Source organism: Meleagris gallopavo, chromosome 2 (assembly GCF_905368555.1).
Source record: "Meleagris gallopavo chromosome 2, MGAL_WU_HG_1.1, whole genome shotgun sequence".
NCBI classification, from domain to species: domain Eukaryota; kingdom Metazoa; phylum Chordata; class Aves; order Galliformes; family Phasianidae; genus Meleagris; species Meleagris gallopavo.
This window is the reverse complement of record NC_139405.1, coordinates 11,767,072-11,794,538: the sequence shown is the minus strand read 5'-3', so window position 1 is coordinate 11,794,538 and position 27,467 is coordinate 11,767,072. Positions and strand designations below refer to the sequence as shown.

General features: G+C 34.9%; 1 protein-coding gene across 8 annotated transcripts in view; it reads right to left on the bottom strand.

Annotated features, from left to right (window-relative positions):
- CDC42BPA (CDC42 binding protein kinase alpha) overlaps window positions 1–27,467 on the bottom strand; it is a 158,448-nt gene that overhangs the window by 39,634 nt on the left and 91,347 nt on the right. For 7 of the 8 annotated variants that reach the window (XM_085218903.1, XM_085218906.1, XM_085218904.1 and 4 more), the window contains 10 exons: window positions 24,343–24,476; window positions 22,530–22,772; window positions 22,172–22,282; window positions 17,636–17,883; window positions 13,140–13,245; window positions 11,526–11,650; window positions 5,528–5,633; window positions 4,797–4,945; window positions 3,394–3,485; window positions 1,082–1,158 (listed from right to left, as the gene is read on the bottom strand). In XM_085218903.1, coding sequence (XP_085075029.1) covers window positions 1,082–1,158; window positions 3,394–3,485; window positions 4,797–4,945; window positions 5,528–5,633; window positions 11,526–11,650; window positions 13,140–13,245; window positions 17,636–17,883; window positions 22,172–22,282; window positions 22,530–22,772; window positions 24,343–24,476 — 1,391 coding nt within the window. The remainder of the gene's footprint in view (window positions 1–1,081; window positions 1,159–3,393; window positions 3,486–4,796; window positions 4,946–5,527; window positions 5,634–11,525; window positions 11,651–13,139; window positions 13,246–17,635; window positions 17,884–22,171; window positions 22,283–22,529; window positions 22,773–24,342; window positions 24,477–27,467) is intronic. The other variant, XM_085218908.1, reaches the window with a different exon arrangement.

The following is a 27,467-nucleotide window of genomic DNA, read 5'->3' as shown; positions in this document are numbered from 1 at the left end:
AAATAAAAATACAAAAGTAAACAACTATAAATGACAAATGCCAAAATGTTACCCAAGTTTTCATTAATTGCCTTTCATAGACAATTAATAATCAACACATCAAATCAGATGTTTTTCTTGCATTGACTCGATAAAACAAGATTCCTACACTCCAAGAGGAATTTTTTTTAAAAGTAACTTATAAGGGAAATAATTTTAAAAAGAACTGAAAAAAATGTATTAATTATGAAACATGAGACAACAATGGAATAATGAATACACAATAAAAAGCAAGTTAACTTTGGAAGATTAATAAGATCAGGGATGTCTTTTGTAGCTAAATATGATCTTGTATATATATCAGGAAAAAAACAAGCACAGATTTTACAACAAATGTATAACTGTGAAGGTGGTGTGTTGTCCCCACTGAATTTAGTTTGACCAGTATTTCACCCTAGCTGTTTTTCTTAAAAGAAAAACAATGCACTGTTTGCTGTTGATTAAAATAGAGGATAAGAAATGTATAGTATTGTTTCAATTTTCCACATCAGTGCTTTCTACCTAAATTGGCCTCTATTCTAAAAGTGACAAAGGAATTAAACAGATTTATTTTTTAGGAATATAAGTTCTGTAGAGAGGAAATGAACAGCAATTATCTGGGTTTTAGAAATCTGTGAATGAAAATGAACAAACAATGAAAACATCCTAATAAATACACAGTATCAACCACTTCACAGAACGCAATCAAGGATTATTTACATACTTTCATGTTTACAAAACCAGCATTCACATTACTTAGCATTATTCTAAACATGTACCAAAGTTATTTGAGCACCTCTGCTTTAAGCGTTTGCTATGAAATTAGGAAAATTCCTGCATTCAGCATTCTAGGGGGAGAATTCACTATGATTAAGTGTTCAAGAGAAGACAGTCAGCACTGCAAACGATGAGCAATATTCACATATTGTTCTATACAAGTAAATGCGGGATAATATCATTAAAACAATGATAACAAACTGTCAGCAAACGTGTATTCTGTATAAAACAGCAATAGTAAAAAGTTTCATTGACTAATTGAGAGAGAGAACAGCTGTACACTTACTTCAAATTGATCCAGAGCAGAGGTAGGCGCATTCAAAAATGCCAAGAAAGAATTCTGTGAGTCTTGGTGCTTTACACCTAGAAAACAGCAGCAGGTTTTTAAGCTACAGAAAAATGACTTTTTTATGGAGGACCTTTGCCTTGCTGTATTCAGGGTCTGGGAATCCACCTGAGCCAGCTACATTTTTTTAAAGCAATTGTCATGTTTGGTCTGTTTTCCATAGTAAAAGATTTTTTTAATAGAAATACACCCACTAAAGCAAGCAACAAATGTTTAATTAATCTTTTCCAAACTAGGATGTGTGTGGTGTGAACTGAACATGAAAACATACTTGTGTGCCTTCTGTGTAATACACAAGTTTCTAATGTACTTATGGCCATCTCCAACACGCACTGAATCATACAGGCTTAACCAATAACACAGGAGGTGTCACCCCTGCACTGCCTGCACAATGGACAGTCTACTGTGACAAGATTGTAGATAAAAGCAAACAGTGAGATTCAACAAAAAGCACACAAAACATGCTCTTTGGGGAATACACAGTATTTTCAAATTATACAATTTCTATGCATATACACTAAAATCCTAGAAAAAGACTAAAAAAAAAAATTCCCTGATTACCTACTTCTTTACAGAACCATTTTTGCAATCATTTTCCCCACCCTCCTTGGTTTCTGCAATGCATTTATCAAGAGCAAAAGATGGTAGAAATCAATCTACACATACGAGAAAGTTAGTCTACCACGAAATATTGTTTGCAGCTGAATCCTCAACACAAGTAATGATTGACACAACTATACAGTTCTTCTTACAAAGGAGAATCAAGTCCAAAGATAATAGGTATGTTGAATTAAGGTATATTTCTATCAAAATATTTGAATAATTACAATAGAATCTTACACATTTACTTCTGGAAACATAATAATTAATACTCCTTTTTTTAAAAAAAGAAAGGAAAGGAACAGAAAAAAGAAAAGAAAAGAAAAGAAAAGAAAAGAAAAGAAAAGAAAAGAAAAGAAAAGAAAAGAAAAGAAAAGAAAAGAAAAGAAAAGAAAAGAAAAGAAAAGAAAAGAAAAGAAAAGAAAAGAAAAGGAGCAGATGTTTATCTCCATTTCCACAAAAATAAAGTATTAAGACTAGAAAAAATACAAGATAAAACATTAATTACAAGTTCTTAACAGATTCCTTCATGGAAAGGTAGATTTCATAAGTAGAGTAACTATGGACAATATTTAAGGTAGTTCAAAAATCTAAAAGTAAAAGCTAAACGTGACAAAACATTAATGTCCCCATGAAAATGCTATCACATGTTCCTCTCCAAACACTCAGCAGTATATTCCTGATATTAGGACAAACATCAAGATGAAAAATAAACAATTCCCTAAGTGGTATTTGCTAATCTGCACCAGTGATTTCTGAATATTTTGTATAGGTTTATATCCTTTTTACCAGTCAACCAACACTTGGAGGCCTATATATGGGAAATGAATGTTAACTACAATGCATTATTGGCTGTCGTGACAGTAAACAACATTTGAAATCTCTATGCAGCAACTGTTGCTAGAATTTGAAACTCAAGTTCAAGCAGTTTCCTACAAAAAATCTAGTAGTTCCATTTGGCCTGAAAAATCACTTCTTCCCACATAACTCATAAGATACAAATATTAGAGGTACTACAGGAACTGTAAAGAATTAGCCAAATCATTAATCTTACCTCAATGAATTTTTTTCATTTCAGACTTACTAAAAGTCTCTTCTCTAATGCAAAACAGGCAGAAGCAACAGAAATCCCAGAATATTCTCTTACAACCACAACAAAACAAACATGACCACACTGATCACTACATGTTTACAAAGCCAATCAATGAAGCCATTGAAGAAACCAATGAATGAACTGCACAGTGCCTCTGTAGTTGTTTTTCTTCTTATGGGCCTCAAATGTTCACAGACGAAAAATACAGTGATTAGTGCTAAAGTTTAAATACCTTTCATTCATCAAAGATGGGAAATAATTACCAAAAAATCCATACTTTCAGCAGTTTTCTGGCAGTCAAATACCACACATATGCCAAATAAAATATCACTCCAACATGGATAGTAACTTACTCATTCAAGTGTATCATCAAAACTGATGCAAGTACACATGAGCAAATTCAACTGTGGGTACATCTCACAATGCAATAGCTGTGCTCACATTTTGTATGCCAAAGTTTCTTGGTATCATATTTTAGAGACAAGACGACACTTAATTGATAAGATGTACCCACAAATGTGAAATATGATCTTATTTAGTTGGATATCAGTTGCCATACCCTTTTCTGATCTAAGTTCTTCTGTCTCCTTCTTCAGCCTTTCAATATCTGACAACAGTTCCAAGTTCTTCTTCTCAGATTCTTGCAATTTACTTCAAAAGAACACAAACAAAAATCCTTTGTAAATATCAAGAACCAATGTTATAAGTCACTTTTTCTTTGTTCATGTTTGCATGCTATATGGACTACTGCTCAGTAAAAAATCAACGCCCCGCAAGTTGCATGATCTCATCACATGCAAGAATGAACTCAGAAACCAGTTCGGACCTCTTTAGTAAGGTATCTTAAAGAAACAGAACAAGCATTAATTGCCCTTGTTTAACCTTGTTTAGGTAGGCTCACATCTCTAATTTATGAGTAATTGTGTGAGCCTGTATCCTGTGGATAAGAAAAAAAACAAGACCATATGTACTTATAAACTTATAAATTGTGTTTTTATTTTGTTCATTCATAGTATCTGTGATATAATAGATTATGTATAACCGTCAGCTTTCTTTCTGAGTCAGCGCTCCTCATCCTTGCTGATCAAAGAAAACAGTAGCTTTCCTATTCTTCCTATTCTTAGAGGATCTACACCGCTGCCTATCATCAGGTTATCTGGTGTGAAAACCTCGCACTTAAGGCAGAAATGGTATTCCCACTTCACAGATACCTCAGATCTGTCCGAACTATTTCCTAAAGCTGCAAAACAAGTCAATGTCCCACAAATATGATTAAAGAAAAATTCTTCATTTCGCTTCTATTTGAAATTCTTACATCACATCCTACCCCTTCTCTGCTAGGAGCTGTTTCCATGCTTTGTATTGCCCTTTTACGTGTTTAGCCACTGCAAGATGACAGAAATGCTCCTATAAAAAGTACTTTTATAGAGAAAGAAGGAACAGAATGTGTGGGACTGCAAGAGAAGGCTCAAAAGTCATATTTCAGCTTAAGCACCTACTTCAACCTACACCAACTCAAAGGACGAGCACTGCAACAGTTCAGTGAGATTTGTTATTTGGAAATGTAACTTCTATTACATCATAGTGCAGCACCAACTTTCTTCTCATGGCACACTTGCAATGCTTTAGCGTAAGTCAAATTACAACATATGACAGGAGGTATGCAAATAGCACGTATTTTGTACTCTACATTTGAACTTGTTACTAAACTAGGAGACATTACATTACTGAAAACAAAGTGTCCCCTCTGAAAGTCACCAGACTCCAAAACTTCAAAGAAAGCACCCAGCTGCTTGCACTGTGAAGACAGATATCCTTTTTTTTTTTTTCTTCACATTTGGATATAAGAAACTAGCATCATTCATTATCAAATTTTGACAGAAAATGTAAATTAAATGACGATACACTGACACTCTCTGGTAGGAATCCAAGAAAGTTTCCCATAGAACAATTCAGTCTTACCACTCTGTAGAGATACAGGAAGCTTTGACTTTATTCAACTCATCTTGAATAGCCTGTTTGGCTCGGATTTCAGCATCGAGAGCTGACTGTAGTTCCAACCTTGCAGACATATCTAGCTTTGCAAAACGGCGCATCTTCCAGGGCATATCCTAGTAAAAAATGATAAAAGGGAGAAGGAAGAGTAAGGCAAAAGAAGGCAGAAAAGGAGGAATGTAACTAAATTGAAGAATTATATATCTTAGTCTACTATGTTCTTGACATAACAGTTCCTTAATTTCAAAGTAATCAAAAAAATTCTTGAGAGTATTCTTATGATTCTTAAACTCAAGTAATAAATAGGCAAGATGAATATCATATGCTGTCATAGTCTCAAAAGCAAAGAGACTCTGCAATTTCTACTTTTGATGTGCCTCAATTTAAACGACTACTATGAAGGACAGGCACAAGTGAAAGACTTCAAGCTTTCCATGCAGCATAGTATACATTTCCTTCAGTAGATAAATATATGATTAGAAAGTAGCTACTTCAAGAATATTGTAGAAAAAATTACATTATGTGATAAACAATAAATCTGCTAGTCCGTTATTCAGAAGGAAAGCACTAGAGAAGTTTAACTTTTGACTAACACAGCCTCTACAGAAAGAATATTAATACTGCAGCTGAAACTATCAAATTACCATTACCGTTTTTAAACAAACAAAACATCTGATATGCAGAATTATCAGTCTTACTGTAGCTCTTGCACCCAAGCTGGAGTTCCTCAGGGCCTCTAGTTCTTCTGTCATTTTAGAGGCCAAGGCTTGAAGATAACCTCGAGCATCTTTTTCATCACTTACCCTAGACAATTACATTAGAAGAAAAATGTTTTAACTAAACAACCTAAACAAAAAATAAAAGTCTCTTCATTTTTCTTAGTGTACTGACATAGGCTAAGCAAGAACCCTAACTTAAGTCTCTGCAAGAGGAAGGTAAGCTAGCATCCAAACCTGAGGAATTGCACTGACATACAAGATGAGAAAAAGTGGATCCTCATCTCTGCTCAGAGCAGATGGAAGAGCCTCTCTTTGGCCCCCAAACTGCCCCTACACAACACATATGAGGCTCGGGATGAAAAAAAAGAAGAAACGTCATGGCTAACAGTCAAGACACAGGAAAAGAAACATGCTTAATGTTGGTAAAACTTGTTGAGGGTGCACTCAACTCCCCTGTCATTGGTGAAGACAGTAACGAGTATTGGTTCCAGCACTGAACCTTGAGAGACACCACTTGTCACTGATCTCCATCCAGACATTGATTTGTAGACTACCACTGCCTGCATGCGATCTTGCAACAAGTTCCTAGTCCACTGAGCAGTCACATTTTCACTCCAGAGAGAAGGGAGTTAGGAGGGACAAAAGCCTTACTGAACTCCAGACAGATGACATCACTGACTCCTCCCTTGCTCACTAATGCAGTTATGCCATCGTAACAAAACACTAAGTTAGTCAGGCTGGACCTGCTCTTAGTGAAGCCATGGTGGTTATCTCGTATCATCTCCCTCTCTTCCATGTGCCTTAGCATAGCTTTCAGGAAGATCAGCTCCATGATCTTCCCTGGCACAGAGGTGAGGCTGACAGGTCGGTAGTTCCCGGGGTCATCCTTTCTACCCTTCTTAAGAATGGCTGCAGCATTGCCTTTTTTCCAGCTTCTCCTAGTGACTTGTCTGCAGAAAGGGATTTCCTCTCATTGCATATAAAGCAATACAAATTTCTCTTGTTGATTTTACACTGTGAATATGGAAACGGTGCAACTTGAATTTTTATTCAAGTTTTTTTAATTAACGAAAATAAAATAATGCTTCAACAACAGACAACAAGCCAGAGAGGAGCTCTCACTTTGAACTGCCATGGGCTTGGGAGGAACAGAAGAGTTTTACCATAGTAAAAGCTATAGAGTAAATACCTACAGGTTGTAGTGACTTCTGGGTGTGCAGTTTAAGATTTATATAAGGAAGAATGCTTTAATCAGAGAAGCTAGAGACTACGTGCCACAAAACTCCTACCCAACATGAAAAAGTTAAAGCTGACAGAATAAGTAAGTTCTTATCTCTTTGTCTCTTGCTTACAATTTAGCTCAATGGTAAGGAGGAAACTTAAAAACATAACAAAACAAAACTAAAAACCATCTCCTGATTCCATTTAAGTCAGTGAGATAGTTTTGATATGAATAGGTTAGCAATTTCCCAAGGTATACGAGGACTCAATGGAAGCAGACTATCAACTTTCTAACATTCCACACGTAACCCATTTTGATGACTAGGTGAAAAGATCCTGTCCTGTACAAACCATTTATGATACAAGAGTGGGCAAAAGTTGCAGGAATCAGCATAAGAAGCTTATACGTAACAAAATGGATACTAAAAAGAACAAAGTACAAGTGGGAACAGAAAGATTCACTTACCATGTTAGAAAGAATGTTGTGTTGGTTTTTTTTGTTGTTTTTTTTTGTTTGTTTGTTTTTTTACAAAAATTGATGCCATGTTTAAGCAGACTCTTTAGTCTATTAAAGACAATAAATAGTGCAATTTGAAGTAGAAATGGTGCTGTTGTCCACTAGATGGCAACATTTTCTCCAAAATGATTTACATATTGATCAAATGCTGATTTCTTAAGAGCATTTGGATTTGTTACTGTTTTGCTGGTGATTATTATGCTGCTGTTGGAAAGTAACTGACTAAAACTAAAATTTCCTAATGTACTTGGAGACAACATCACGTTAACCTTCAAATAAACACTCACAAACATCTGGTAGTTTATTTGTCATGCTATTAGGAAAGTGGGATCGTCTGTGTCTGTACCCAGAATACTTTACGACACAAAATGAATCGACACCAGAGATTTTTTTTATTATTATGATTTGTTATTATTATTGTTATTATTATTATTATTATTTGCTAAACAGAAGGGATCTTGAAGCCCGGGGATCATATACCAAGCTGCATCTCATTTCATTTAAAACCCTCAGGGAAGTCTGAAGGCTATCACTCTTAATCCTCCCATAGGTTCTCAGAGCTTTTAAATCTCTGTCTTTCTATCAATATCCTTAAAAGTCTCCATTCTATTTCTCCCCTAATCTATTTAAAAGAAACAAACTAACCAATCCTACTTCTCTAAACTTTCAGCACTTTTCTTTGCTCACAAACACTGAAGTTTCCCATTACTCTCCATAATTTCTATTTAATAGATGATTAATCTCTGATTATTCCTACTTTGAACACCGTGAATCTCAGAACACCTCAGGTTTTCAGCTGAATTTCCTGCAACTTTTTGATTGTTATCAGAAGTCCCATCCTACTCTAAATCTCATATTTCATTTGTGTATGCTTTCTTCTGAGAACAAGCAGATATCAAAACTCAAAGAACTTTAAAGTACTTGTGGTACTTTAAAAAAAATGAAATGTATAATCAAGATAAAATCAACTATACTGCAGTTGGTAGAAAGAAATCTAGTTAACAAGGAGAATATTCACCAGATCTTCTCTGTAACAATAGCCATACCTTCTGGCCTCCGTTAATGTTTCACTCTGAGTAAATTAGATAGGATTTAATTTATTTTTACATACATACTCAACATACAAAGTTATTAATTTGAACTCATTGTTAAAGATTCCTTTTCAATCAGTGGAGAGAAAAAGAGACTTCTACAGTATTACTTATGGGATTGTCTACCTTTACGATTTTTAAAGTTGGCTTATAGCCTCCCAGAGAGGGCTAGTAAGTTCAGATTTTTGACAAATACTCTGGGAATCTCTACCAAGATTTCCATGAATCTCCTCTCAGCAGTAAATCAGAAATACAGTACCATGCCTATTCAAAAGTTTCTCTTTTAAAGTGACTGTGTTAACCTCACAGACAATGAATTTCTTTCCTATCTCCCATAGGAAAATTTATAGCTAACTATAAAATCCTCAACATCTCTTATTCTTGTCAAGGAATGATGAGTGATTTGGCCAACATAAGCATGTCATTATAATAGCTCCATTAAAGCTAAACGGTTTGTGAAGGTCTATTGCTACCAATATTAGAATATGCAATTAAATTTTGGTTGAATATTTATATTAACAAGTTGGCTACATATATGGTGCCTTGGGATAATAATAGCAAAAATAAAAAGAGTTTTGCACATCTTCCATAAACAAGATGCAAGAGACCACAGTAAGAATGTAGAAAAAGGCTAAAGGAACATGTTAGGTCAGTTTTATAATTTTCATGTTACAAAATTTGAAAAAAATAAAATTGAGAAAGTCACAAGGAGTTGTGAAAAGAGCAACAGTCTTAACTGCCCAAAATGTGAACTCAAAGAGTGCCACACTTGTCCTGAGAGAGATCTGCAAGATGGTAGCACACTCGAAGTGAAGGATTCCTTAGGCTTGTGTTACTTAAAACAGAGCTACAACAAATACCTTGAACTCACAGAGAGCCAAACAATCTACTTATGAAAATAGTGGTTAATTGCATATACTGCCTCCAATCCTTCACGAATCTTGGTAGAAAAATTAGACAAGAGGACAAAAAAATATATTTTAAAGGTGGTTTAAAGTGTGCACCCAAAATTTATATTTTGATTTGGTATTATATGAAAATCTGTTAGGTGAGGAGATGCAGCTCTAGAAGATCTATCATAGTTTGTTAGCTCCCAGGCATGCTATTTCCAGTTTGAAGATGTGGTCAGGTATGGATCGAATTTCTATGTCCTTCTAAAGAAAACACAGATATGTGACTGACTAAATTAGTTTAAAAAGAATGTAGATACTTCTCTAATGTTTACCGTTATAATGGATAATAATTTATACAGCAGCCCATGTTCCACAGCAAAAAAAGCTCCCAGATAAAGGACCTAGTTTCAGTACGACAGCAGAGGGACATTACCAGATCATCTGGCTAACACAAGGGAAATCCAAACACAATCAGAAAGAAATGTGAGCAGCTATGTCGCCTCACAATGCTGAACATTTTAATACAGGTGGAAAGAAATACAACAGGAAAATTGAGATGCATAGGGTAATTAAAAACTGAAACTAAATCATGTTTTCTCTCTCCTTAATGTCTGCCCGTAGTATTTCTTTCTTTGCCTTTTAAAAAAAAAAATTAATTTTTAGCTCCATACTTATTAAAATACACTGTACTATTGAAAGAGATTAGTAAAATGCTTTTAAGAAAGTTATTCTTGCACGTTGCTAACTTCGTTTCATTTAGTATCTTTAGGGACACCAAAAAAAAAAAAAAACAATCCCAAACCTCCTCTTCCTCCTCTTTTCCTCAGTGACATCTGATGCGTGCAAGATGCCTTATAGTGTATCTGAACTACGTCAGTAGTACATCCTAAAATATTAAACGCTCTCATAAATTGGAGAACGGACCTTCTTAATGGCTGTGGGTACACTTTTACATAGTGTCAAGTAAAACAATCCACATTTAATGCTGACTTGTCTTTTTCTGTAGCTCCAAACTTTTGAGTGCTTTCCAACAACATGGAATGTAAAACAGACTTGTGTCTCTTTTACCTTGATTTTTTTCTGAATAAATATTTCCAATCCGCTAAAAACTAACAGAGTTTTAGCAAATAAATATATGTTTCTCCGATGCAGACAGTCTACTACATTTACAAATGGGACAGACAAACCTGTACAATTGGACCTTTTAAATTTCATCATCTCTGCATGAATTCAATGCCTTGACACACTATGAACTTCATAAAACAGATCGTAGTTATATCATTTAATGTAACAAACAGTTCAAAACACTTCTAGAAAGCCAGAGGACAATCTTGCTTTCTTGTTACATATCACACATTTAAATTCAAAGGCAAACTTTCTGTGTATTTGAACAACAGAATTATACTTACAACAATCGGCATACTAGGGTTCATTAAAACAAATGCTTCTGATTCTTTCTTTGGCATAACAAGTTAGATTATTTAGTTACCACGAGGCAGAAGAAATAGGGAAGAATTCAAGTAGTAAATAAAAAAATATATTCATATGTAATAATGATATCTTCACAGAAGTGGAAGAAATGTTGAGATACAAAATGTTTTCATAGATACTAAACACTACATTGAGCCATACAAAGGGAGGAGAGAGAAAAACAGGAACGGAGGAGAAAAATGAAAGATATCTAGAAAAAGCAATCTCTTTCTGTCAATAGTTTCAACTTTTTTTTTTTCCCTCCATTTACTAGAAGTGGACAGAACACTTTATAAGTGTAACAATCATCATTTAACTAAAGTATTATTAGAAACATCATCTGACTGGCATTGAAACAATCTCAAGTCTTCTGCCTTTCTGCCTTGTAAAAATCATATAGAAGTTGCACTGCATTTGTTTCATTCTGACACATGCCAAGCAGATGAAGGACATTAATGCTGAGACAGAAATGCTGTCAGCCACCGCTTTTCCCAGGCTTGCTCCTTCTTGGAGACGTGAGCTCAGCACATGATTCCTTTCAGCATTCTTCCAAAGCCACAAGCCACACCCAACAGCCATGATCATTTTGCGCTTCAATCCTTGAATTTGAAAAGACACTTTCCTTCTTAAGGAGGAACACAATTTTCCAGATACGAATGTTATGAAAATCTCAGGCAAAAATACAGCAGAATCCCAGACAGGTGTGGGATTTCACCTAAGCACTTGCAAGTGTCAAATACAAATGCAAAACTCAGCAACAGCCCTACCACAGACTGAGTACTCACCATTGGATGATCTCAGTAATTTGGGCCTCCCAGTGGGCCACAGACTCCTTTTTATCAGCTAGGTCTCTCATTTCTTCTTCCAGCTGCCGGTTATTCATACTCAGCCTCTCAAACATGGTGGTGAGCTGAATGAGAAATTAAACAAATTGTTAAATATATAAGCTATTGTGACTCCATCTCTCTACAGACTCAGAACCAAGCATCTCTTCTCTCTCTCAGTTTATGTAACTGCTCTAAAATTTGTTAACACCCATCACAATGAACAGCATGCAACAATAAAAGCCAGAATCTTTCTTCATGTATGACCTCAGCTGTGCTTAAAGGTCTTTTTAGGGACTAGAACTACATTTTTGCTCTAAAAAACAACACATCAGTTTCTAGAGAACTAGTCTCCATATGACTGTACAACTCTTAAGGGGTTTCTGTTTCACACCATATATTTGTAGAATGCTCTCTATGAAAAAATAAATTAAAAAGGCAAAACAAGGGCACAAAAAATGTTACAGCTCAGATAAAACTACTGAATCTTTCCCTTGTCTAGTAACCATGGAGAATGAGGCTTAACAGATATAGCCACAAATCAGTCAGGAGATTCTCCAGGTATTTCACATTCCCGTTTTTCATTTTACTCTCTCGCAGACAGAGAAATTGAAATTAAATGCACATCTGTAAGTACAAAATGGAATACCTAGCAATTAACCTTCCTTGCATTCACACAGCTGTCATTCATACAAGCACCTTCTGAAAGGCAAAAGCCACAGCTAACCTGATTTCTTATGGGAAACTAAAACTTTATTATGCTAAATATTCCCAAAATCAAAATGAAATTAGACATCAGATAGACTTAATAGAAAGGCATGAAGAGGAGAATAAATCTCACATGAAATGTTGCTTTTTGCATTGAAATGCATTAACAAATCAAAATGATGAAAAAATACCAATTTTTAAGCTATTCTTTTTTATTCCTTATGTGAATACTTAGCTACATATTTATCATTTCAATGGGCCTCTGATTTAAATGTCTATTTTTTCAGCGTTGCTTTACAAAATAAATACAAAGCTAATCAAATTTTGAAAAACAGAGGAAAATGAAATGAACAATAACCTAAATATACAAAATCTAAGCATTCCTTGCTCAATACACTTCAATCAAATTGTCATACTGTTTGTATTTTTTCAGTGACTTGAAGTAATACACAGTCTCACCAAGCAGGAGGGGCTATTTTGACAAGCAAATAGACTCTACACAATCACATTAAACATCATTAATCATTAATCTATAACTTTCAAAAATCATCAGAAAACATCAAAATCATTAAACATATGACTATGTTTGAATCACACAGGCTTTTGACTTAGAATATTGTATAAAATTAATCTTAGCAAACTTAATACCCACCCATACATACACCTGCACATATACATATATATATATGAACACAATCTCAAATTCAGATGCCTGTAGATATTCTCTATTCAAATATTAACGACAACTTTTGTTGTGTAATATTATCTTCTAGTAAGAGTTCTGTTAACCACTGAAGCTTTGTATTACCAAATCTGTACACAGCCTACACTAATTGTAACCTCAGGACTCAGCTAATCAGCACTTACCTTATCAAGTTCATTTGAAAGTTTCTTGTTTTCCTCTGTTAGCAGAATCTTTTCTCGTTCATACTTCTGTTTGAACTCTGTTTCAAATTCCTCTCTTTCACTTTGACTAAGAAATAAAATGGACTAGATTTAGAAAACTCCCTTTCAAAAATGTATCACACTCTTCACTTAAATATATAACGATCGATATAGATAGTAGTTGAAAGGAAAGTACTACACTGGTAATATCCCAGTCTACCAAGACTAAAGCACATCACATGTTAAACTACCCTTTTAGTACTGTCAAATAGTCTTTAATTTCATCATCAATTAACTTCCCTTCAATACAATATTAAAAGAACTCCCCCAAGCCATTGTTTATCAATCCACTTGCACACATTTTATTCTTTAATGAATCCCTCAAACACTGAGCAGCTGAATTCTGCAGATTGAAGTCTGTCAATATTCTGAGACATTCTAGACAACTTCTCTTAAAGTCCACAGAAATGCTATTTTAATTTTCATGTTTCCATAGTTCCAGGTTTCATACAGAACGACAGGTGAAAACCACAATGTACGTAACCAGAATGTACAGATGCTGTGTAATGAACTTGAGAACCTGAAATTAAATTCATGTTTTGACAAAAAACACTGCTGTTTCCTTAAAGAGCTGTACTGCAAAGCTGCAGATCTCCAACTCCCATCAGAAATACAACTTCTATTCTGACACTCTCTACAACTGAAAGATTCAGAAGATGGCACCGTAGCATCTTGTATTCACTGCGATGGGTAACTGGTACAAAGTTCATGTAGATTGATAGAACTGCATTATGAATGCCAAAGGTACAGAAAATACTCATCAGTAAACATCACTGTCTGGCTTAAAAAGGTTTAAAAACATGCAGTTCTTTAAAAAAAAATAATCAAATCCAGGTGCAATTTTGTCTTGTCTTCTGGATACCAACCAGAATTTTATGTTGCACAATAGAGGAATTATAACCTCACCACTGCTTCTGAGACTAGTACAAATGTACCAAATTGCAAGAACACCCTTAAAAAAACCAGAGAAGCGCCAGTGGTTACAGTGAACCCAGTTAAGAGTAATGCTGGTTTGAATTTCCTATCCCTAATTTGAAATTCATTTAGCACTTCAACTTCTCTTTGAAATCTAGTACAGCATGTTAGATTCATGGCGAAATCCTATGTTGCTAGGCATCCTTTGAAACATAACACTACTTCCTGGCAAAGTAACATACTATCATTACTGTTTAAAATGCCAAGTTTGAAATTCACCACCACTCCTTTTCTGTATCAACAGATTCCCTGTATATGATGAGCCGTCCTGGGAAAAGGCAGGAAAAGATTAAAGACTGGCTGTCAGGGGAATTAATAACAGGTCTTGCTTCTGTTTGCAAGGCAGAGATTCAAAACTAATTTCTTAGAGTGTAGAACAAGCTTAATTTTAATTTCTCTAACTCCTTTTATTTAGCTTTTACATATGAATGTTTTTGTGGGGATTTTTTTATTTGTAGCATTTATGTTCTGTGTTTCTTGTTATTTTAAAGCTTTAAGGCTCAAAGTGGTCAAAAAAGGTGATAAATTATGGATAGTAACCCAACATGCTTGTAGTTCTCTGTACTTTACGTTCTTAATTAAGCTGCTAATTGTCACTAACCTAGTAAGCCAAATTGCCACAGTATGGTACACAAAGAAAATATGAATATAATCTATTACACCCAAATACCAATTCAGCAAGCCACAGTACTCTGACAAACTCCACAGACGTATCTTGGATAGCCAAGAAGATCAAAATACAACATTTGCTTTGAAGCCTAGCATCCTCCTCTCCCATCAAGCTTCTTCTCTCATCTAAAATTTAGTTATGTATTCACTTCAGAAGTTTAAGAGATGATACGCGATCCAGATTTTTTTGTTAGTTAAAAAAAAACAAAAACAAAACAAAACAAATTATCACAAACCACATGCAAACAACATGAAATATAGCTTTATGATATGCTTTTGTCATTTCAGCTCTTAGCTGTGGATGAACAAAGTGGATTGGCATTTTACCTTACTGCTTTGAAAAAACAAGAAAACTAGACCCAAAACAAACACCACCCTCAGGCTTCTAAATATCGTAAATCTGAAAAAGCAAACACTATTTTATAGAACTTTCTTGCTTTATAAATCCATCATTAATAGACTTAAAACTCCACACACAATTTATTCTTCACCCTATTCTTCATCCTCCTGAAATATTTCATAATAACAATTCTAAGAAATTGGATATTGTATTGCATATATCACTGACCTGATACCACGCCCCTATATCTCCAATTTTAGTAGTACACACTTTATCAGACTATTTGCAAAGAGTACAGAGGGGTAGTTTCTCTTCCTTGAACACTTATACTACTGGGATAACAGGGAATAAATCCTAAATTTAAAGGAAACGAACAAATAAAAAAAAGCCCCTGCTTTAAAAAATGAAACGGAAACCAAAAGCATGCAAGTTTAAAAACAAAAGATCCCAGAGCAGATTCTGATTGAGACCTAACTGACCCTTGCTTAGAATAACATACAGAATTAACTCTTCACTATAGCCTTTATAAAGCAACGCAACTCTATCCTTCTAACATACACTAAAGTTTGTTTTTAGACTACCAAATACACTTCAATGTTGAGCCCACTCCAAACCTATTGTTTAAATAGTTCTACTTATTTCATCATGAAGACTTCAGGTGCTTCCTTTCAACACTTACACTGAAGAACATCTCTGTAATTCTGTATTGGCAGACTCACAAAAAGCTGTGTATGCCTGATTACAAAAACTAAACACAACACATGCAAGGAGAAACAAAAAAAGTAATGCTCTCATGAGAAAAACTACCAAATACTACAATTCATCCATTCTTAATACTTAGGAGCTCCTTCTAAATCCCAGAATTACTACAGATGTCAATCTGCAGCATACATTGAACAGTGAATTTCTGCATTTCTGTGGCGACCCAGTGAAATTCTGTCTATCAGTTTAACAAAACCCAGTTGAAGGTCAAATCTTCATTAATCCCTCCTGCTGTGTTTGGACACCTGACTTGATATGATGCTTAAGCCCTTTCCACTAAGGGGCTAAATGTTGGATTCCGATGTGTAATACATTTCTGTTCAATCCTTATAATTTTTTCTTACATCAACATTTGAAATACAGAAATACATGACTACATCAGCCTTCACTTCAGATTTTGATGCAGCTCATTTTCTATTTAGAGAGAGAAGCTGTAAGACAAAAAGCCAGCATGAAGGAGATCTGCATCGTTAGGCCATTTGTCAGTAGATGAACATCTAGTTCTAGGCTCTGCAGCTGTGCATTAGAATAGCTCTGACAGAGCTCCACAGAGTTTTTGTATTGGTTGACGTTTGAAGATTTCATCTCTAAGAACAGCTTAGGCTGAAGAAAGAAGTATTAATGATTCAATATTCCCTCCTTTAGAGGCACTAATGAGCTGACGTCATTAAAAGAGTATCATACTATCCCCTTCATTGATTACAAGACAATAAAGCCTCTTCAGTATTTATAAGCCATAGGTCAGCAAGACTGTTAAGTTGTGATACAATGAAAACGCACTACTGATGGCATGCTTCACCTCTCAACATCTAATGAAGCAGCAAACTGCTGCAATAATATGTTCAGCTTACAAATTTGCACAGGCTTTTTGAAAAACACTTTTATTTTATTTACTGCTTATATTCAAGGACTACTACAGCTTAGGCTTTCAGTAGGAATCTCTCCTTCATGCTTTTTCTAATATCACAGCAGCAAAAAGGAACACCTACTTCAATGTCTATAAAGTACTCTGATTTTTATGAATGGAAATGACGAACACATTCAAGCTACAACTATTAGTATTTTCAACACTACACTATATTTAACAGAAAAACTCATTTCTACTGATGAATGCCTCAAGCAACACTGTCAAGGCTAGTTATAAGCTCCACTGCATGGGAGAGAAAAAAGCACTTCTCTGACAAATTACCATGCCAAAAGAGATAAAGCAGCTTATGCCTACAGTAGTCTGATGACTGATGTTAACACTGGATACAACTCAGCATGGATTAACCCTAGTCCGCATTAAGTTCCTGTGGAAGAAGAAATGTAAGCAATTGTTGACCTTTAACACATTTCTTTTGCATCAAAGGATGAAAATACCAAACAAAAAAAAGTAAACAAATATTTTAAACTGCAACATAAATATCTGGGGTCAATATATCCTGAGCAGCAATTCTGAAACTCACGTTACATACCTTGGAACCATCAGACAGTGTCAGAGTTCTGGTGTAAGATTAACTGTTTCATTACAATATTGTGTATTTTGTTGTCATTGTTGTTTCACTTTTAAAGGTGACTTTACTTTCAGTCACCCAATTAGCTCAGCCAAAACCATACTGTGTCAGGAAATACAATAGGAGCCTTAGAAAGATAGTCTCAGCTTTTTTATTTTATTCCATAAAATACTCACTTTTCTCTTCTGGTTTTCTCTAACTTGTCTTTCAAAATCATGATCTCCTTCTTAAGTGCAAGCTGCTGGCTCTCTGCATCCCGTAGTTCCTTCTTCAGACTTTTTATTTCATTAGCATGCATTATTTCACGTTTAGATAGTTCCTCTTCATAGAAAACACTTTTCTTTTCCAAGTCTGCCTTTAATTTAGTGATCTCTTGCTGGTGTTCTATACTGCTTACCCCGGGAGAGCGACCAATCTGTTTTTGCTAAAACAAGAAGCTCCAAGTTAGCACTCAAGAATGCTGAAAACAATGCTTAGCAGCAACTCAATACTCTTAAGTCTGTGTTTAGAAAATATCCCATGTATCTATCTTTCTGAAAATTTGTTCATCATAAATCTGAACTGTACTTTTATCATTTTGCAATTTAAATGCAGTAATAGTTTTCAAAACATGGAAATCATTACTTTAAACACCACGTGACACACTGTGACTCCCCTTACACATGGTCAGAAAGTGACCGCAGCATTGAAAGACTTATGTTCCCATTCATCCAGTTCACAGCAACAAAACCAAGAGACTTTCAGGAATGCAGAAAAAGGACAATGACATATAGTCAATATATTTCAAAGCACAAATAATTTGTGGAAAAGCTATACAAAGGCAGGCAGAGACTAAAGGCTAAATTCTAGCTACAAAAACACTAATACTATATGGATTGCATCAGTCAGGAAAACCTGATCTATTCTACCTAACCTAACCATTTACATCACAGCAGATTAACAGAAAAAACAATAAGAGTACTTCACTTTCCACAGCTGCAAACCTCTCTTGGTGAGATCTGGCATTTCAGTAGTCTTCACCCATTGCTTAAGGACACATATGCATTTGTATCACTCAAGGTCCTACAGTAACAGGACAAACTGAGATTGTGGTATTACATACGCATTGAAATCCAAGCATGGAAACATAGATACATTTATATTTAATGTAAATACATGTATAACTTGGCTTGGATTTTTTTTCTATTTTTAATATGGAAGAAAACGCAGTCTAAATAAATAATATATAATAAAGCAAATTAATAAAAAGACTGCTTCAAAAAATGGCAGATAACTGAAAAACCTTCTTCCTTAGGATAACTATCTCACACTTGTAGGAGGTTCTACAATATTTTGTAACTAACTCCATTCTTACTGCAAGTAAACATAGCTTTCCTTAGTTTACTTTGCTGAACAGATTTCAAGAGCTAGAAGTCACTGAAGAAATTCAGATTATCTGAATTATTATTATGATGAAATCTGTGAGAAAATGGCCTTGCTCTGAGAGCCAACCTAATGCTGTAAAACCCCTAACTGTATAAGCCAGATACACGCTGCTACCTCATTGTTTTCTCTAACTTATCCTCATCAAAATAACCATCTGTTTCAATCAAAGAACAAAATCCTGCTGTCCTGATGGAGAATGGTTAATCAGAGAAAAAAGATGCCATACTAAATGAAGATGGTTCAGAGAGGAAAAGGAAGGAATTTTCTTCCATGCCCAAGCAGTCAACTACTGAACTTGCTTTTTACTGCCCAAAATGCTTCACTGCCTACACATATGTAACAGTGGAGCATGCAAAACATCTGTTTGCAACATCATGGTCTTAATGTTTTTTCACATTTTATTTGAAAAGATCCTACTGGGTGCAAAACTGAGAAAGTGAGCAGTCAGGGAGCCATGCAGGAGCTTTGGGCATGAGGCTGTGGCAGTTGGGGCTACTGGGCCTTGCTGGTGGCTGCTTAGGCCTGCTTTTCAGTAATGTCCAACAGCAAAGCAAGGGACAACAGGCACAAGCTGGAACACAGCAAGTTCCATACAGACGTGAGGAAAAATTTTTTTACATTTAGGGTGACAGAGCACTGGAACAGGCTGCCTAGAGAGGCTATTCCCTTTCTCTGGGAATATTCAAGACTCCTTAGGACACCTTCCTGTGTGGTTTGCTGTAGGTTGCTGCTTTAGCAGGGGGTTGGACTCAGTGACTACCAAAGGTCCCCTTCCAACCCCTGCAATTCTGTGATTCTGGATAAAACAAATGCTGCAGCAGAAGAGAGAGCTGGGTGGTATTGTACAATGGCAAACAGAACTAGAGTAACAGAAGAAACAAAAAATGTTTTGAATTGATGTAAGCACAAATTCCAAATAGATGTTTTCATACATGCCTGTTTCAAGTGGCCTAATAGAGCAACTGAGACATAATGCATCATTTGGCACGTAGATAGATGCCATAACTCAGTGCAGGAATTTTTCCTTCTCTCTCCCTCTCTCACAGGCACACACAAACAATAAAGGCAGCACACAGCAGCTCTTTCACTGGACACCTATGTAGCTGACTAAGTGCAAATTGGCAGCAGTGCTGTAAATAAGACTATATGGCTTGACATGTACATCATGTACTACAAATGCTGTAAGTGCAACGAAACAGACATCAAGTTTTGTACTTGTAGAATAAAGAATAATAATCATTAAATATTGCAATAATATATCAGATGGCATGGAAAAACTTACTAATTGAGCAATCTAATATTAAATAAACATACTAGTAAAAATCTTGGAAGACTTTTGGCTTGGCTTTAATGTGATAAGCCTCTGGTATTATACACTGCTTCAAAATTCATATCTTGCATTCTGCAGATGGTAATGATAATTTACTATGCTAGAAATATGAAGAAACTTAGGATTGTTACAGCAGTTTTATGGTAGAAATACTTGCCAAATGCAGCATATTAAGAAAGATTCTTTTTTTTTTTTTTTTAACAATCATATAAATTATCACTTATTTATATTACTACATTATTCCTCCTGATTTAATAATTTGCTATTGCTCGGGTAAGAATGAAATCATTTCATTTTCAGTATGTAATCTAAAACTTTAGCATGCAGAACGTAGTCTAAATTTGCTTGAATTGAATTTACAAATTTAATAAGTAATAAAAAAAGTAGCCATACAAATTAGCACCAGAATCACCTCGTCATGAAAACAGACACTACGTAATTAGTCCTTTTCAGTCCAGAATCAGCCTGGACAAATATGCTTATTTCAAAATTCTAGCCTATGAACATACTTAAAATATCTAATAACAGAAAGAAAATAAATGTGTTGGTTAGTATTTTCCACATTAAAGAACTTAGGCTTCTATCTATACAATCCGAACTTCACCTGCATCACTGAATCTACACCTGATTTGGGTCTCTGAAGTGCTAAAGCCAGCAGGTGAGAAGCACAAAGCACTGGGATTTGAGCAGAATTTTGTCTAAGTATATATCCAAAGGTGGGAAAATAAGTTTACCAAAGTAAATAGGAGGGATAAGATCTTCCAACAAATCTATGCAGTGCCATAAAAATACCAATAAACATGCCCATCAACAGCAGAAGAGCAGAGAGACATTTGTAGGTATTTTTGTATTATATTTGTAGATGGTATTTGTGCATTTGCAGGTATTATTATATTGCCATACCTGATGAAAATCAAGCCACAACTTCCCTTTCCTATTCTGATAAACTTGCCTTGTTGCTGTAAATCAGCTTACCATCTTTTCTCAGTAGATCTCCCATAAATTCCACTCATGCCTGAGAGAGATATACTAACTCTTTCCTGATGGTGAAGATTAATGAAAGCAGAACAAATATATGTCCATTTTCAGACAACAATCTGAATTGACAGCATAAGGAGCTCTAAAAATACGAATTTCATAATGAATGGATTTCCTTATTTTCATTCAAGGAAGGAAGGCAAAATAAAAGAATGTGCAATCAAAACAAAAACTTCTGTGCAGTGACTTAATGTTAACAAACGTTCTATGGAATTCTAATAATGAAATTATTATTCATGTGATTTAAGACCAGAATAGACTTAACTTGACATTCTGCACAAAAAAATACAGAATTATCCCAGAAATATCCCAGCTGTAAATGAACAACAGTCCCAGTGCAGAAACAAAAAAAAAAAACTTGCCGTTCTATTTTTGAGAAAGTCTAATTTCTTTAGAGCATTGTATATAACACTGAAGCACAGAATAAAATAACAGTTACCATTCTTGGCTTATTTAAATTTCTGTTCCTAAAAAAATGTACGCATGTGTGAGCAATCTAAATACACTAACACTTTTCCTTTACAGCTACATCGGTTGATTTCCATTTCGGAGAAACCTACCTTTCTTCTCATTTAAAACACAGTACGTGAAACACTTATAAAGAAACCTGCAGAAGCTTTAAGTTTATCTTCAAATACTCAGCCATTCTACACTTAAAAAAGCCTTTAAACAAAGTAATAACTGAAGCAATTTGGTAAAAAAAATTATTGAGAAACTCTTCAGTGAGCAGTGAATACAGTGGTCTGAAAACTGCAATAGGTAAATGTTGATTCTTCTGGACAATAACACAATTCATGTATTCAGCACCAACTGACGTGTCAAACTGATAATATCTTTTTCTCTTACAGCTGAAAGCAATCAAAGATCCAGTGCTTGTTGCCTGCTAAGTCTACAGGTGTTAATATTAGAACAGACTAACCTTTAGCCCTTCCACTTCGCTTTCCAGCTGCTTAGAGTACTGCTCACTTCGCTCTCGCAATTTCCTGTCTTTGGATGCTTCAGCAGCCGCAGCTTCAGCTTGGACTTCCAGCTACAAAAATACATGCATTTATTAATGGGCAGGGTTCTCTCCATTTTTTCAAAACCTATTTATATTTTTAGGAAGAGAGACACAATTTCAACACTAACCTGGACACTTCAAATTCTTATGAAACAAAAATGGTATTGTTTAAAATAAGAAAAATTTAAAAGACTTACAAACAACATTAAAAAAAAATGTTTCATCAGAAAACCTTACATATAACTACTAGTTCATAAATTCTAAACTTACTACTTACTTCTTTTTTAAGTCTCTCTGTTCTGCGTAACTCTTGCCTTAAACTTTCCACTTTTTGCATCACCACTTCCATTTCTTCTTCCTTATCTCGGAGCTGGCGGGCAAGCTTTTGTTTTTGAGAGTGCAAGTCTGTCAGCCGCTCGTTCATCTCTGAGAACTCCTGCATTGCCAATTTCCGCTGGCTGTGTGCATCTTTCAGCTCTTTGGCTTGAGATTTTAATCTGTCACTAGACTCTGCCAGTTCCTACAGTTTAAAAAAAGAATGAAGTAATAAACCTAGAAAGCTGCAAGGCTAATTCTCTGGATGTGCATCTCAAACTTCTCCAAAGTAATGAGAAACTAGATACTCATTTATGTTGATAAATGCATCCACAATAAAGACTGCATGCTCCTATAAATCAGATTTTACTACAGAAGTCAGTTAAACTGCATAAACTTATACAAAGTCTGAATTTGCTCCATTATTATAGGTTCAATACAAGCACTCACAATAAAATATAAAAAAGCCTTGCTGTCTTAAAAAACTTCATCTGCCCAGTTTTTCCATGAACTACTTAAAAATCAACAAAAAGGACTCAACTGATAAATAATGATAATTAAAAAGTTTTTTGCATTAGTTGAACGGAAAACCCTCATATGTCAGGACTTCTGCTTTTGAAGCTTCTGAGAACTGATGCACGTGGCAATTATGATTTTCACATACTATACCATAATATAAAATATTACAGAATGTTTCAGATAACACAAAACACTGTGTTCAACAATAGTAAATAATTACCCTTTCAAAAGAACCTACATAGAGAACACTGCCACTCCTATGGTGTAAATCTTTCACAAAACGTTCTTAGATCTGTGCTATTACACTATCAATGAAGGACCACAGCAGTTTATATGGTTTAATGATGTTCAGCCAAAACAGAGTTGAACAAAGAAGCAAGGAAAAGTGTGTCTGAGAATGAAAAGAAAAGCAGGAGGAAGAAAGAATATTTGGCACCTATGCAAATTTAACAGCGTTTTCTAAGGTTGTTAAAAGACATCTTAATCACTATAAATTGTTTCAGAATGGTCTTTCTTAGACTAGCTGACAGCACTCAAGATTTTAAGAACTTTATGAGTTAAAAGAAACAATGAGAAATACAGATGGCAGGTCAATATTGAACACGGACTCTAAAATACTGGGCTAATACAGATCGTGATGACAAAAAGCCTAATGTATTTTGTAGCCGATTATATTTTCAATGTGATTCAATCATGAACACAAAGCAGGCATGGAAGACAGTACACACTAAATTAAGAATGAGGAATCGGTGATAGAGAAAAAAAAAGTCAGTATTTGTTACCGTAGTTATTCCAAGTAACTTTTCAAATCTTTATGTTTGGGAAATTTTTCACATCTCCCTTCTTGGAATGCTTCCATGCCACATCCCTAACAGCAAATTCTCAGCATTTTTTCCCTGCTACACTCTCACTCATACCTCAAATTAAATTATTTGTCTGGAATTGCTCTTCTTCATCTTTTAACCAGTATAATTATCACCTTAGTCTAACACTACAAAACTTTCTTTGCAGCCATTCCAAATTTGGATCATCGTGTAGTTTATTACCTGGAATTAATCACCCAGGACCACCCAACAATCATACACAAAATGCTTTAAGCAGTGTCCTTGTCTTAAAACAAGTCAGAAAGCAAAGTAGGTCACATTACACATTTATCATCTACTCATTAATTTTATATCTTAAAGTTATTTTAATCAAAATTAAAGCATAAAAATAGTCTTTAGGTTTCAGAATAATCACTGACTAAACACTTTTACCTTATTAAGATCTTCCCTCTCTTGCTTCAGCGTTCTAACCTGTTTCTCAAAAGCCTTTATTTGTCTGGAAGCATCGTCCAACTCCCGCCTAGCAGTGCTGGCCTCTTCAAGTTGCTGTTCCAGATGACCAGAATCTAGGAAAAGCAGCATATTTTAAATATGTTAAGGAGAAAGTTATCCCACAATAGCACTGTCTAGCTGTTTTTAATCTCCCTTCAGTACTTATTCTTGTCTCAACCACAAACTAAAGCAATTCTTATCTGATTTCAGAATAGAGAGTAAGTTGTTTCAATTACTCTAGCTGTTCTTTAGCAGAATAGAACAGAAGCTCACAGATTACTGTAATGCAACACAGAAATGACAACTTGTCATACTTTTTACACTGCAACAATCAAACATACACATAACTCTATTTTACACTTCAACATGACCTAAGCATTTGACCTGTGTGCACTGTGATGTAATATATAATGTTCATTTTCTTACACCGTATCTTAACTATAAGCAGTCTCTTTTCTCTACACAAACTCCTCCAGAAGGAATCAGCAAAAGTATCAGGTCACTCTCAAGAGCTGGCAAAGGTTCTCCTGTTGACAGACTTAAAATTAACTTCAGAAGATTTTACTTATTTTTAGTGTGAAAACCATTTGTATTTATATTATATGCTTCATTACTACTATAAATACAAGAAAAGTACTATAGCCAGTTTCTTACTGTCAATTACATTACAAAAATGCAATACTAAGGCAGAGATAAGTAATGTCAAATACTTTCAAATGTTCTAAAATAAAAAGTTGAAATGAGTAAAATATCACAGAAAACTAAAAATTCTAATTAGTGTTTTCTTCCTAGGATTTCACTCAAAAACAGATATTGAAAGAAAGATATATGTGAAAGTGGGTTAATTCTAATTTCTACGAAGTCTACAGACATTTTGCCTTTGATTTCAGTCGTAGTGGGAATTCATACTATGCATTTATCCACAGACCAGTAACTCATCCATACTGTTAATACAACCTTTTTACTACATTTTCACAAATGTACCCCTAGGAGACTGGCTCCTAGAGAAGTCAAATAGGAAAAAAAAAATTTAACAGTTGCAATTTCTGAAACAGAAGAACTTTAAAAGGAGAACACCACCATTATCTTGTCCTCATACAATTATTCGTTATTGTTTTAATTCATTGACTTTTATTAACGTAAGAGTGCATTTAAATAAGAGATGTAGTTCAGAGCTATAAATTATTAACTGCCTGCCTTATGTAGGTTTCTCTAAAGCCACTAGCAAAAAGAAAGTTTATATATGGCCCTGCTGAGCCAAGATAAATTTCTCTTCTGTGCATGACCTACTTTGTTCCATAGCTCTACTTTCTTCCTCTATTGCTGCCCTTTATATATCTGGCAATGTTAAAGATTCCTCAAAGTTTTCTCCTCAGTAACTTGCTGAACAAAAAAATACAACTTTGACCTCAAAGAGTGGAAGCATATGGCTAGTGTCATTCCACAAAAAACCATAGAGACAAAAAAATGCTGTATTTTTTTTTAAGGTTCCTTTTGTTACAGTCTTGAATTTTACACAATTTCACATTATTTTTATTACCTTTTCAAATGGCTGCTTACACCTACAGTTCAAAATAAGGCAGTAAAAAAGATTAAAGCAGGTTGTAACTTACAAATACTACACAGCAATCTTCTGTCTAATCACTCTAGTTTTTGCTAACACTTTAGGTAACATAAGCAAACACGTCCTGTAGGAAATTACTGCATTGCACTTAAGTACTCAAGAGATAAGCCCAAACTACAAAGTTCAGCTCTGCACCTCAAATCTACCTTCTTAAAGTTCAATAGATCTAGGCTTGGAAGGCCATCCAGAAAGTCTGAAACTGGCTCCACTGAACTTGGAATCCAGACAGGATCATCATCTGGTTTGTGTCTGCCTTCTGTAGTTAGTTTTAATTAGTTTTAATATCTATCTCATAATCAGTTTTAATATCTATCTTATAAAAACAACATCAAAACAACCAACAAACCAACCAACCAAAAAAACATAAATCCATAAGATCAAGTAAAACATTCTCTATTTCCAATTTTATCAGATTACCTCGTATTAGTAAAAACTCAAGGCACAGATGCATGCCTTCTGTTAAATATATTGTCTGGACCAGTGAAGGCATTCAAGCATATACTGGAAAAGTTACAAAGTGACTGGATGGATTAGATGATTCTGCATGTTGTTTATTTGATCACATTTTTCACTTCCAACCCCAAAATCAAAGGCATGTGTTTTTTGTAGGACTAAATATAAAAATATGCATGTGGTATGAAAGAGAAAACACTTCATGGATACTTATGGGGAAATCTCACTATTAACTGCCTTTACCAGATATTGACTTCTTTTATATGTAGAAATGGTTATGAGTTGTGTTCAAAAATGTTTCACACCTTGTCTTTGTTTTTCATCACCTGCAAGAATGAACTGATATCTGAGCTGCAGCTCAGTAAGTCAAGAGCAAAATATAATTTAAAGCTGACAGTGCCGTTTTTCTAAGGAGCTAGTCTTTGCAAAAGCTGTTGTAACAAATGTTGCTATTCTGTGGTTCTAAGGAGCCAAAACCAGAGAATTGATTCAGAACAGAGATTTCCAATGACGCTACGTCCTTCATTACAGCAGCAACACCAGGAACTGAACAGAAGTTTCACAAAAACTTCTGTCCTGACACAGCATCTATATAGGCAAGATCCTCCCTGAGCTACTTAAGCAATGTTCACATTCAAAAGTAATATTTAAGGCACAATGAAAAACTGTCAGAGAACATGCCAGAGAAGCTGTCCAAATGGACATCCATAACACAGTCTCTTTCAGACAACATAATTTTAGCAATATATAATCTACGCACTTCAATCTGCAGTTCATAGTGTGCTTCTGCCCCATAACACAGCAGCAGAGTGTAAACACACCAAGTAATATTCAGAAGTTCTCTTTCTACGGATGTCCCTGCTGGCATTCCTGACACTTTTAGAAAGTTTTTTCACAAGTACAAATCAAATCAACTCTTTACTTGAGCCTTTCTCATTGGGTTTTCCGTTGCCACAGGTAACCTATGAGCATATAAGCAGAGATCATA